The following is a 12,540-nucleotide window of genomic DNA, read 5'->3' as shown; positions in this document are numbered from 1 at the left end:
CAATATTTGCTGTGTACTTTACTAATCTTTTTCTCCCTTTGAATGATACTGCATCTACTCTTTTGTACCTTGCTATTGAATGGCTAGTAATATAAAATTTTTATTTTTGCTTTGAAACATGCTCCCTTTTAAAATTAAAATATGTCTGGTTTAAAATTCAAAATAGAATACAAAATGTAAAATTTCAAAGTCTTTAAAAATGTTCCATTTTCTACAGGTAACCAGAGTTATCGGTTTGATACACATTGGGACATTTTCTTTTATGCATTTAAGGTACGTGATGGGTGATATGTAAAACAGCTACTTTATATTTTCTAATATAATTGGAGTATAATGTATTAACTTCATATTGATAAACATTTAGTTTATTTCCAAATGTTTCCTATTAAAAGCATGCTTCAATAAACTCATGTGTGCATACAGTTTTACAAATTTAAAATAATTTTAAGCATTTTTGTAAGAATTCCTAGATTTGGGATTGCTTGCTTACTAGGCAAGGATATTTTATATTTTGATAAGTACTTTCAATTTTCTTCTAATACTTTCCTGGAGATTTCATTCATACACAGTGTTTGAGAGCATTTGATCTTTTGCTAATTCTGTATATCATCAATTCTTTTCATTTTTGCCAATATCATAGAAAAATTGAATTTTGCTTTTGTTTTAATTTGCAGAGATATTATTATGATTTATTAGTGAAGTTCAGCATCTTTCATATGCATATTAAAATTTTTCATTTTTTTCTACTTTTTGGATCTGCTTGTTCATTTAGGTCAGTTTTATTTTATTGTTTATTTCTTACTGATTTGTAGAAGCTCTTTACCTGTTGTCTATGTTGCAAATATTTTTTCTAAGTGTATTTTCTGTGTTCTAAGCTTGTTTATGTCATCTTTAACAGATGTGCATTTATTTTTATATTGTAGTCTGTTTTTAAGCAGAATCTTTTTTGTAAATAAGAGTAATAGTTTGTCTACATAGCACTTACCATGTACCAGGCAGTATTCTAAACACTTTACAAATATGGACACATTTAGTTTCATTGCAGCCCAGTAAGCCCCTGTTGTGATCATTTCATTATTCTCATTATAATAAATGAGAAAATTGAGGTACAGTGCAGCAAATGCCTTAAACTGCTAAAGCTGTGACTAGAAAGTAGTAAAAGTAGGACATGATCTTGGGCTGTTGGCTCAGAGCCTGTGCTTTAGCTTCTCTGTTACATTATCTCTTATAAAAGAAATCTAAGTTCCTAGCTGTTCTTAGGCTGCTGGGATTTTAGAGAATACATCACAAAAGCTATGTGTGGGTGTGCAGAGTCTTGCCATATGTAGAGATGGACTGTTAACTGTACATGTGGGGCCATCTACGGGGAAATTCCCCTGGAGTTCCCATTTCCTCACCTGTTAAATTTTAATATCAGTTCTCTTTTTCAACAGGAGATTTTGATGCTTCTTAAGATTTTAGAAGAAAAAAAGTTAATTAAATGTATATTAATAAAGATAATATTCTAAATGTTCACTCATGTTTACACATTTGCTAACTGTATTACAGATGACTTCATCAGAACAAGAATCTATTTGCAGAATAGAAAGGAAAGCATGGAAGCAATGAGAGCCTTAGGGTCTTAAATTTATCTTGCAGAGAGTAAAAGTGAGACCTAGAATGTCCAACAGGAGGCCCTGGGGTAAGAGACACTTTTACCATATTTGCCCCGCAGGAGTTCTGTCCCAATTCCCACAGAATGAAGTGAAATTTGTGGGCTTGCCGCTTAAGCATATCAGTGTGGACACCCCGAACAATTCAAGATTACGCATCAATTTGTTTATACCACTTTTCCTGTCTTATTGATCAAATTAGTCAACCATCAGATTTCCTCTTCATTTTATAACATATATATAGGCATTTGCATATGTCTATTTCAACTTTGCAAATGGTTTTATAGACATTTGAAGTAAGCTATTAAGTTTGTTAAAACAATGGCATTTTATTAGCAACTAAAATAATTGTATAAATTATATGCCTATATGATGTATATATGAAACTTTCTTTGCTTTTGGTGATAAATATGTAAAATACAATTTCACCTTTTTCAGATAAAAGCATTGCTTATTCTCTTGCAACTTTGGTTCTTTTGTCCAAATATTTCTGTGGGTATAAGGCTGGTATATACATCTGGTAGTCTTCTCCAAAAGAATCGTTGTGTATTTTTGTAATCTTTCATGTAGTCCCAGAGATAGTTGATTACAAAGTTATTGTTTCTTGAAAGATTTGTGATATTATATTTCAATAATATCTAGCATAAGAAGTTTAAAAGAAAAAATAACCAAATGCTTTAGGGCTTTTCAGCTTTATTCTTTCATGATTTCAGGGTGTGGGTGAAGCAGATTAAAATTGTATTGACTCAGAGTATTAAAGGATTCTATTTTTCTTAAAAACCTTCACAGGTTATTTCATTCCATAAAGTCCCAAGACAGTTATCCGTTCATTTTGGAATGGTGAGAAATCTGCTAAGCAGAAGTTTATCTGACAACATCAAATTATGGAGATCTTCTTCTTTACTATTACTATAGGAAAAGAAAGTGAAAGTAATGCAAATGTAAAGAATACCTAAACTCAAGGTACTAAAAACATCACTTTTAAATTTAAATCTAATTCTGTATCAATTTTACAAATTGAATATTGGTATTATATTGTTATAATATACAATATTTTGCTACTTGTATTTTAAAACAAAAGCAAAATGAGAACAGAACCAAACCATTCCCCTACAGTTTTGCAAAAGTATGTATTGTCTTTATTTCTGTACATATATGTAACATTTTTTAAAAACTTGACTTTTTTAGGGCAATTTTAGGTTTATGGCAAAATTGAGAGGGAGGTACAGAATTATTCCACACATGGTCAGCCTCCCACATTATCAACTCCCACACTAGAGTGGCACATACATTACTATTGATGAACCTACATTGACACATCATTATCGTTAAAAGTCCATTAGGGCTCATTCTTGGTGTTGTACAATCTGTAGGTTTGGACAAATGTATAAAGACATGTACCCACCATTATACTACATATGTATACATGTAGTATATACTCTTTATACATAGTGTATATATATATACACACATTATGTATTATACTATATATTATACATAGTATACATATATAGTATTATACATAGTGTACATATATATATACTTTCACTGTCCTAAGAACTCTCTGTTCTCTGCCTATTCATCCCTCCCTCCCTCTCCTTTATAAATGTTTATGTCCTTTGCACATAGACAGTGTATTGTCACATCATTTTCTTTCCTATGAGATTTGTTAGGTGTAGTTATTTCAGTCTGGTGGTATTTAGGTTTTGCTTTCTTGGTGTTCTTATTTTGAAAAACAGAGGAGGGTTGAGAGACAGTAGAAATGGCAGGGCTATACAAATTTTCATCTGCAACCAAGAATATGTATGACAACACTTTGCATAATATTTATACATGAACACACATAATTCATAGAATTTAAGGCTAGATAGGACTTTGAGGGATCATCCAATCCAATGCATGAATATGTATTTATAAACATAAAACACATATGCGCTCTCTGCTGGCTCTGGTTTGGGTATTTCAGCTTTGGAATGCTCACTCACTAGGATTAAGGTTCGGCTGGACCACCCACAAAAGCAAGGCCACCCAAGGGAAAATTCGAGATCTGGACAAGCAGAGTTGCCAGACTTGCCTGGGAGAACAGCTGGCCATCCCGGCACCTGCTGCCCAGCTCAAGACAGCTGGGGATGAGGCCACGTGGGCCCAGCTGCTTTTAGGATGGGCACTGACAAAGACCACTGCCGCTTGGCATCTGTCAACTCTTGCTATATTTGGCTGAGGAAGTTTGGCAGGGAGATGTGTGGTCTACCAAGTAAAATTTAGGCTGATTAGTCATAAACCAGGATCATAAAAATCACAGGGCTGGAAGGAACTTCCAGTGAAGTAGGTTTCAAACTTTGGTGTGAATTGGAATAATATTGGGAGCTTCCTGAAAAGGTTCATTCCCAGACCCCACCCCTTACAGAGTCTGATTCAGTGGGTCTTGGGTGAAGCTGTTTACCATTTGCATTTTTTCAGAGACCTCCTGAGGTAGGTTTAATATATATGAACCGGGGATTTTAAAAGTTCTAAGAAATATCACAGTTTATGACTAATCCGTCATTTGGGATGCTTGGTAAAAATAAGTATTACTAGGTCTTATCTTATTGACTCAAAAGTCAGGGCATGTATGAATCTGTCTGTAATGGTGAATTCACCACTTGCTAAAAACATAAATATAAGAGGATCATTAAAAATGACTATGTTTATATTTCTTACTGGTTAAATGGAGGGGATGAGTCTTACTACACATTTAAAAATTATTTACACATATGGGATCCCCTAGTTTTCTTTTGAAATAAACTCAAAAGAAAACTAGGGGATCCCATATGTGTAAATAATTTAAAAATTTTTAAGTTTAATTTTTTTTCCACACAACATATAGATCATTTATTTTCCTTCTAGTCCTGGGTTCAGTACATAGATGGCTTCTCTTCAACCTTTGGGTTGACAATTTTCTACAAGTTGCTGCTGATGATATGATAAAGCTCAGCATAGAAGGCCCTCAGGTCCAGCACCATGGCCCTGAGCTCCCCATAGGCTGCCTCATCTCGTTCATGCACCAAGGCCCAGTAATCCATTACATGAGTCTCCTTGGAGGCCTTGGCCACAGCATCCCCACGTTCTGAGAAGTACTTGGAAATGGTTGTCTGGAAAGCTTCCACTTTGGTCTTGACGGCATTCACCCTCTCCAGCACCTTCTCCTGGATTGCTACCCCAAACTCATTTCCATCGTCAATCTTGGGGATCAGGTGTTGGATCCACGTAATCAGCAGAATGCATTTCTCTTTGAGAGTCCAGACTTCTGGCTTAACCAGGGCAAAGAGGGACAGGACTTTCTCATCCCCAGGGAGAAGTCCACACTTAGGGACTTCTTTCTTCTCCTGCTTATCTGTTTCCATCTCATCATCCTTGGGTGGAGGGTCTGGAATGGGGACGTCCAGTGGGGCCCGGAGGGAAGTCAGGTCAGCCACATTGAGGGAGTCCTCTTGCAAGAGCTGATTCACATATATGATTTTCTGTAGCAAGAATCTGCAGAGGAATTCTTCAGCCTCCTGGAAAAGATTCTGCCTGAAGACCTCCACCTGTTTAAGGGCTTCTCCGCTCAGGCGCGCCCCACACGGCTTGGCCATGCTGCTTCAGTCGCTACTAGAAGATCTCTTTTGAGATGTAAATAGCCTGATGAAACTCTAGGGATGAAGGTGTTGACTTGATGTATGCATCTCTTTGTATTTCTTTTTCTCTCAGTACTAAACAAATCAAAAGCTTTAAGGATTTGAAATGGAAACAGAACCCTGTGTTATAATTTTAGATGTGGTAAATCAGACTGTTCTGTTAAAAATATTGGATATTTCTGTATGGCCTTAAGGGCAACCTATATATTTTGCACAAGTTTCTCCAGTGCAAGAAGGAGAACAGCTCTGTTATCCACCATATTTTCAGAAAATGATCTGATCTGAGTGGCAGAAGTTCTGGGAGACTGTGTTTGCATACTCCTCTCTTCTGTCTAAGGATTTTCCTAGGCTTTAGAGCATCTATGAATTATCCCAAATTATATTAATGTGAGTTATATTTTCTGGAGAAGTGGTCCATGGCTTTCATTAGAATCTTAGAAAATGAAAAGCTAAGATTGACTGCATCTAATGGGATGGTAACTAAGCAGCACAATCACCCAATACCATATTTTGTCAAGAAGGAAGGAGAAACAGCTATGTAAGACTTAAAACGTTCATGTTAGTGAATGTAATCTTTAAGCTTTCATAGTGTGATTTGTAATTTTTTTTTCTGTCGGGCAAGTAAAATATCTCAGTGAATCCAAATATAATTTTTAGTTTATAAAATAGTCTAAATGCAGCATGATAATTTTGATATATATGCTTTGCATGGTGTGAAAGTCTGTGCAGCTTCTCTTAAATTTCACCATAAAGAGGTCCTATGCATTTGCCTCCCTGCTGTTTGATGCGGTTGGATCTTATCTATTCCTCCATCTAATAATATGTGTCTCCTCCCCCCACAAACATGAGCATGCATACATTTTGAAGATTCCAATTTCTCTCTCTCTCATCCTTTTATTGCTGCTATGATAGATTTTTTTCTGATTCTTACTTGGGAGAGAATGGCAGAATGGGATCCCTAAAATCAGCCAAGCTGATTTAAAAATGTTTAAATTTTAAAACATTCCTGCTACATGGAAATGTGGAGCAGTTGATCTTCATGTGTCTGCTGTTCGAGAGTGATGGTTGTTCTGTTTGAGGAAGGAGGAAAAATGAAAGCAAGCAATCTAGTGCATGAGCATGAGAGAGGAGAGAGAGAGAGAGAGAGAATGAGAATGAATGTCTCCAGTATTTAAGCCCATTTATGAATGTTATCACTTAATTAAATGTTCCAAAATATATATAGTAGATTCATTAGCAGGAATTGTTTAGAAGTTGTTGACATATTCTTTTGATCTGAAATCAAAATCTTAATTTTTATGTTGTTTTCAAGACATTTTTTAGTTTATCAAAAAATGGTTTAAAGATAATTTTTTAATTCAACTCATATTCCTGGGTTTTTAGCAAATTTGGAGGAAAGCAGTTTTATTTCTATCAAAATTCCTCAATATGAGGCACAGATTGGTTGACTTTCATTGGCAACAAGGTTAGCGGTGGGGTTATGTCTTCCAACCACCTTTCCTTCCCAATTCTATCATGTGATATAATAAAAAATACATTCGGGCTTCTTCCTGGGTTCCTGGCATAGAGTTCTTAAAACCCTTGGAAATTCCTCAGATATAATTGTCTTTTGTTATTCATCACAAGCCATCTGATTAAAGAGGTGGAACTTCCAATCCCACTCCCTAACCTGCTAAGAGAAGAGGGACTGGAGATTAAATTTAATCATGTGACCAATATTTTATTCAATCACATATACAAAAGAAAAGCCCGTATAAAAACCCTGAAACAATGAGGCTCAAGGAACCTCTGGGTTGGTGAGCCCATAGATGTGTTGGGAGCCTGGAAAGGATATGGAAGTTCTGCACAGGTCCTACGCCCCTAGCCTTGTCCTATGCGTCTCTTCCATTTGACTATTCCTGAGTTGTATCTTTTATAGTAAAACTGTAGTAATAAATAGGGCACTCCTGAGTTTTGTCAGTCATTGCAGTGAATTATATAAAACTGAAAGAGGATCATGAGAACCCTGCATTTATAGCGAGTTGATCAATAGTCTGGGTGGTCCCCATACCTCAGAAGTGTGAAACTTCTGAAGTGAGGGTAGTCTCGTGAGACTAAGCCCTCAAACCTGTAACTGACATTAACTTTAGGTAGCTACTGTCAGAATTGAAGCGAATTGTAGGAATCCAGTTGGTGTTTGAGTGGAAATTACATACACCACAACATATGAAATGTCTGGAAATAGAAGCAAGTCAAAGGGAGCTATGCTTTTAGGTTTCTGGCACCTTACTGATAACACCAACCCTTTTGACCAGGATGTCTCTGCAGTCATGGGCTCTCTATTAACATGAATTTCCTGAGTCCCGACTATGTGCAAATCACTATTCTAGAACTGCAAAGGCCAGAAAGATGAATTAGACATTGCTTCTGTAATGAAGAATCTGAATTTACTAGCTAAAGAATTTCACATTCAAGAACTATACCATAAAATAGACAGATTATGTGGTAAAACCAAGGTATCATAAAAGTGTGTAAAAGTGAACAGTTCCTGTAAGTTGGGAGAAAGTGAATACTACTACTACTAATAATAATAAACAGCTTCTGTGAAGAATGCTTATTTGGACTTGTCTTTGAAAAATGGAGCCAATTAAAGACATCCAAAGAGATACAGAAAAGCTCACCACCAATATGTTGAAAAATTTCTCACCTATATAACACTAGGTTATATAATTAGGAAGAAATAAGTCAAGAATGAGAGTTACTTTATGAAAGAGCAGATCCATTCAAGATACTGTTTCTTTTCTATTGGCACATTCTACAGTTTTAGTGTGGCACATTGAAGTATGCTACAAATGTTTGTTAAATAAAAGAATAAATAATCTTTGTTTTAAAAAGTCTTGTGCAAGTGCCATACTGAAGCTGGTGATAAAATGGCAAGAAAAAGAAAGACAGGGTCCTGGCCCTCATCTAAGTTATGATTTGGGGTGAGATAAACAATATTCTACTAATTTTACAGATACATATAAAATTATAGCTGTTGAAGTGCTATCAAAAAGAGGCCGTACAAGAGTAAAAACTGAATGAATGTGATGGTAGAGACTGGTTTAGTCAGGAAGGTTTGTCTGAGGAAATAAAAGAGTTAACTGGGTGAATGAGGCTAGAGTTTCATGCAAAGAGAATGGGACAAGGGTGATAACAAGGAAAATAATGGGGCAATATCAGATTGGAGAAAGAAGATTAAGACTTCACATAGCAAATCATTATTTAAGACCAGTGGGGATCCATTAGTGAGTTAAACAGAAGGGGCTAGGTGACATGAGCTGTGTGTTTTTAAAAGATGCTTGGTGGATCCTGGGCTAGTCTTCTAATCTGTGAGTCATTTTCTTTATCTGCATAATGGAAATATTAACACTACCTTGCAGTGCTATTATGAGCATTTAGGAATAATAGATATGCATGTCCTGAAAAATATAATAGGGCTAGAGTAAATGATAGTTCTTTATCATTGGTTAATATTGGGGTGTCATGAAGATTGAATGGAATGACAAATGTGTTGTTCCTGAAAAAAATAAATGTTAAGTATGTATTTATCTCCTTCTCTTCTCTTCCTTGCATAGCATATTGAAAAGAGCATAAAAGTTTGAGTCAGAAAACTTGAGTGAGGGCTTTGATTATGATTCGCACCTTAGGCAGCTCCTTCTCTGAGGCTCAGTGCCTTCTCTGTAAAATCAAAACAATAATTCCTGACATATCTACTTTAAAATCATTGACAAACTTTAGCAAGATAATGTATCTGAAAGTTCTCATAACCTGGGAAAATTTATAGAAATAAATTGTGTTTTCATTATTTGACCTTCTCTTAATATTGGCAAGCATTTCAGTCTAATTCTGACAGTAAAGCCATCAATCACTGTGAATTTCTTCCCACTTCCATTACTTACAAATTCATCAATGTAGAGATTTCAGACTTTTGGTCAAATGATCCCACACCTGGGTAAACCTGTCAAACTGTCACCTTTGCATCTCACCTCTTAACTTTTCTGGCCTGTAGTGCAAATAATTTTTTTTAATGCCCAGTGTTCATCAGGAAAGACTAAGGTTTTACACTCTTTCAGTTCAGGTGCTAAATTCAATAATACCGAAATCCCTATTTTATCACTTTTCTTCAACTTCTGACTTCTTTCCTGAACTGATGTGATTTCTTCCTCAGTTAAGTTATAAAAGAGGACCAGACTTTTCACCTTGAAACCTAACCATTCTCTTGCTTGATTTTCTGCACTATTTATCAGATGTTCTTTTCATTCTTATTTTAGGTAAAAACGTAACATGGCTGTATTATATCTCATTTCCTTGATGAATAATTTATGTTTTAGGCTTATTAATTCTTTGAATTTTATTTTATCATGTTACCTGAGGCTTTTAACCTTTTATGAACAAGTTAAGAAAAATATAGACACATAAAATTTTTGTATTTGTCTGCTAAATGATCTTGTAGCAAAGGAAAGATTAATTAAAGAACACGTCTGTGTTCAAATTTAAATTATGAAGAAGATATCTGTCAATACATTCAAAAGTGGAAGTTGTAATGTTATATAGTTTCAAAAATGAGAGAAACAAAGTATACTACAGTGGAGTTGTGATTTACTTTGTATTGTCTTTCCTTGAATTCCTACTACCCAAATATGAAGTTTTAGTAAAGCATTTTATAACCTTAAGAATATAAATGTATATAGAAATCTCCTATTATACTTGAGGTTATAATATGAATGCAGGAAATAGAGCCATTAGTTTGCTATTGATTTTTTAATTTTTGACAGAAAAAGATAGCTTAAAAATTATTTTCATGTTTGCTCTTAGAACACAGCAGGCTTCTGTGTACATTCATTAAACACTCTGAGGAGGGAAGGATATGTCCTGAAGACATTATTTAGAAAGCCAGAAATATTCTTCAGTGAAGACAGTAAAGATGATAAGTGAAATATACAAATTTGCTAAAAAACTGAGAGGTACTGAAACCCAATTACCCTTTATAATCTTTTCATGCTTTTTGTTACCATAGGAATGTGTAACTTGTGCAGTACAATCTGTGCTGATAATATTAAGGAGTTAATGGGCATTCAATCTAGAGAAACATTGACCTGTTTGGATCCAGTGACTAAATCTATTTTTCTCCTTTATTGTAGCGATGGAGGACAACCAACAAGGAATCTTGGGATCCCTCTCCCTATACCAATAGGTTTTACTGATCCCAGAGGTCAAAATTGGAGTTGGCTTCTGATATGGTTTGGCTGTGTCCCTACCCAAATCTAACCTTGTAGGTCCCATAATCTCCATGTGTTGTGGGAGGGAGCTGCCAGGAGGTAGTTAAACCATGGGGGCAGTTACCTCCATGCTGTTCTCGTGATAGTGAGTGAGTTCTCATGCGATCTGATGGTTTTATAAGGGGCTTTCCCACTGCTTTGCTCAGCACTTCTCCTTGCTGCCACCGTGCGAAGAAGGATGTGTTTGCTTTCCCTTCCACCATGATTGTAAGTTTCCCAAGGCCTCCCCAGCCCTGTGAAACTGTGAGTCAATTGAACCTCTTTCCTTTATAAATTACCCAGTCCTGGGTATTAGCAGCATGAGAACGAACTCATACAGCCTCTTTTTTGCTCTTTAGCTCTCTGTTGTTCACTCTTACCACTATCTCCAATTGTGCAAACAATAAAATAACTCACATTCAAAAAACTACTTTGTACTGGACACCTGCTATATGCCTTATGTCTAGCCCTAGTAATAATACTTTGATATTAGTACTATTATTAGTTTCATTTATATTCATAGGAAACCAGAAATTATGGAGTTTAAATAAGTTTCTAAGGATCACATAACTAGGAAATGATGGAGCTGGAATTCAAACCCAGGTATCGCATGCCAGGAAAATTAAATTGAGGCAAGAATGACATAATGCATCAAAGGAAGCCACCAATAACTAAAAGAGCAAACAAGAAAGAGATTTAGAGACTTCCATGGAAAACAAAACAAAATAAATCCAAAAACAAAACTTTTATTCCTAACATGGGATAGAATCATTTCTGTAATTGGTGCACTGATTTTTTTTACAATAGATGAAAAATTTAATGAACCACAATGAAAGAATATTATAAAAACACAGTCATGTATTTAGAAATAGCATGACACATAGCAACACCTGAGTAGGGGATGTCACAGTTTCCTTCTTTGAAGAGTATAAAGGAAATATAATACAACTCTCTGAGTTTGAAATTGTGAAGTTTCATGTGAAGATAAAGTCCATTGCTGTTATACAATTCTTCCATTAAAACACAGTCACAGAAAGGGGCAAATAAAACCTTGCAAAGGCAGCTGCACGGACTAGAAATTTTGATCTCCAATATAAAGCTGTGAATATGGTAATGCTTGTCAAGAAAATTTAACTTAAGCTACAAATAATGTCATATAGGGGCAAAAGGAAGGCACCAGTAACTAAAATAGGAGCTTAGAGGCTAACCACACTGGTCTGCATGCTGGTGAGAATTTGAGAGTCCTCCAAAATACAATGAACAGCAGCCCCACCGTAGGGCTGTGTAAGCTGTTGCATGAACGAAAGCCATGTTTCATGAACTCTATTTCATAAGTGGAAACTGGGCTTTAGACTGGCTGTCTTGTCTCTCATTAGATGAAATGTTGGAACTTTTGATCCAAATTAGAGGTATACTTAAGAAATGGACATTAATAGAACCAATCAACAGTTTTAAAGAAATGCATTCAATTAATGGAACTATTTCTGGTGAAACGTGATACAAGCTTTTGAGAAATTTAAATGTTGGTCACTTTCTTTTAATAGTTAACTTTGATACAAGTTTCTCTGATAAGAAATATAAGAACTCTGAGAAATCAATTTATGTTTTCATCAAGGTTGTAAAATAGCCTTTAAGTTTATAGAAAGTCTGATTCCAGCAACTAAAAAATATTTACTTGTAGTATTCTGAAATCTCCGAGAGAAGCTATTGTATTACAGAAAGAATAGTGGACTGAGAAACAGATGGTGTTTGTTCCAGGTAGGGCTTTGTCTCATTTGGATATGTGGTAACAAGTGAATCACATCAACCTCTTGGGGCTAATTTTCTCATCTGTGAAAAAGTGTGAGTACTTTTTAGGTCATCAGTGAGGAATGTTTTGTTTCTAAGACTGCATAAAATTCCTCACTGTTATTCATGAGTTGAAAGTTAATAATTTGCATGGATAATTTTCTG

General features: G+C 35.3%; 1 protein-coding gene across 1 annotated transcript; it reads right to left on the bottom strand.

Annotated features, from left to right (window-relative positions):
- Positions 1–4,496: 4,496 nt before the first annotated feature.
- LOC461963 (proteasome activator complex subunit 2-like) lies at positions 4,497–5,276 on the bottom strand. Its single transcript, XM_054685363.2, has one exon. The coding sequence runs from the start codon at positions 5,264–5,266 to the stop codon at positions 4,592–4,594; it is 675 nt and encodes a 224-aa protein (XP_054541338.1). The 5' UTR covers positions 5,267–5,276; the 3' UTR covers positions 4,497–4,591.
- Between the last annotated feature and the right edge of the window lie 7,264 nt (positions 5,277–12,540).

This window comes from Pan troglodytes, chromosome 4 (genome assembly GCF_028858775.2).
Source record: "Pan troglodytes isolate AG18354 chromosome 4, NHGRI_mPanTro3-v2.0_pri, whole genome shotgun sequence".
Lineage (NCBI taxonomy): Eukaryota > Metazoa > Chordata > Mammalia > Primates > Hominidae > Pan > Pan troglodytes.
Note: the sequence above shows the minus strand (reverse complement) of the source record. Positions and strands in the feature narration are given on the sequence as shown.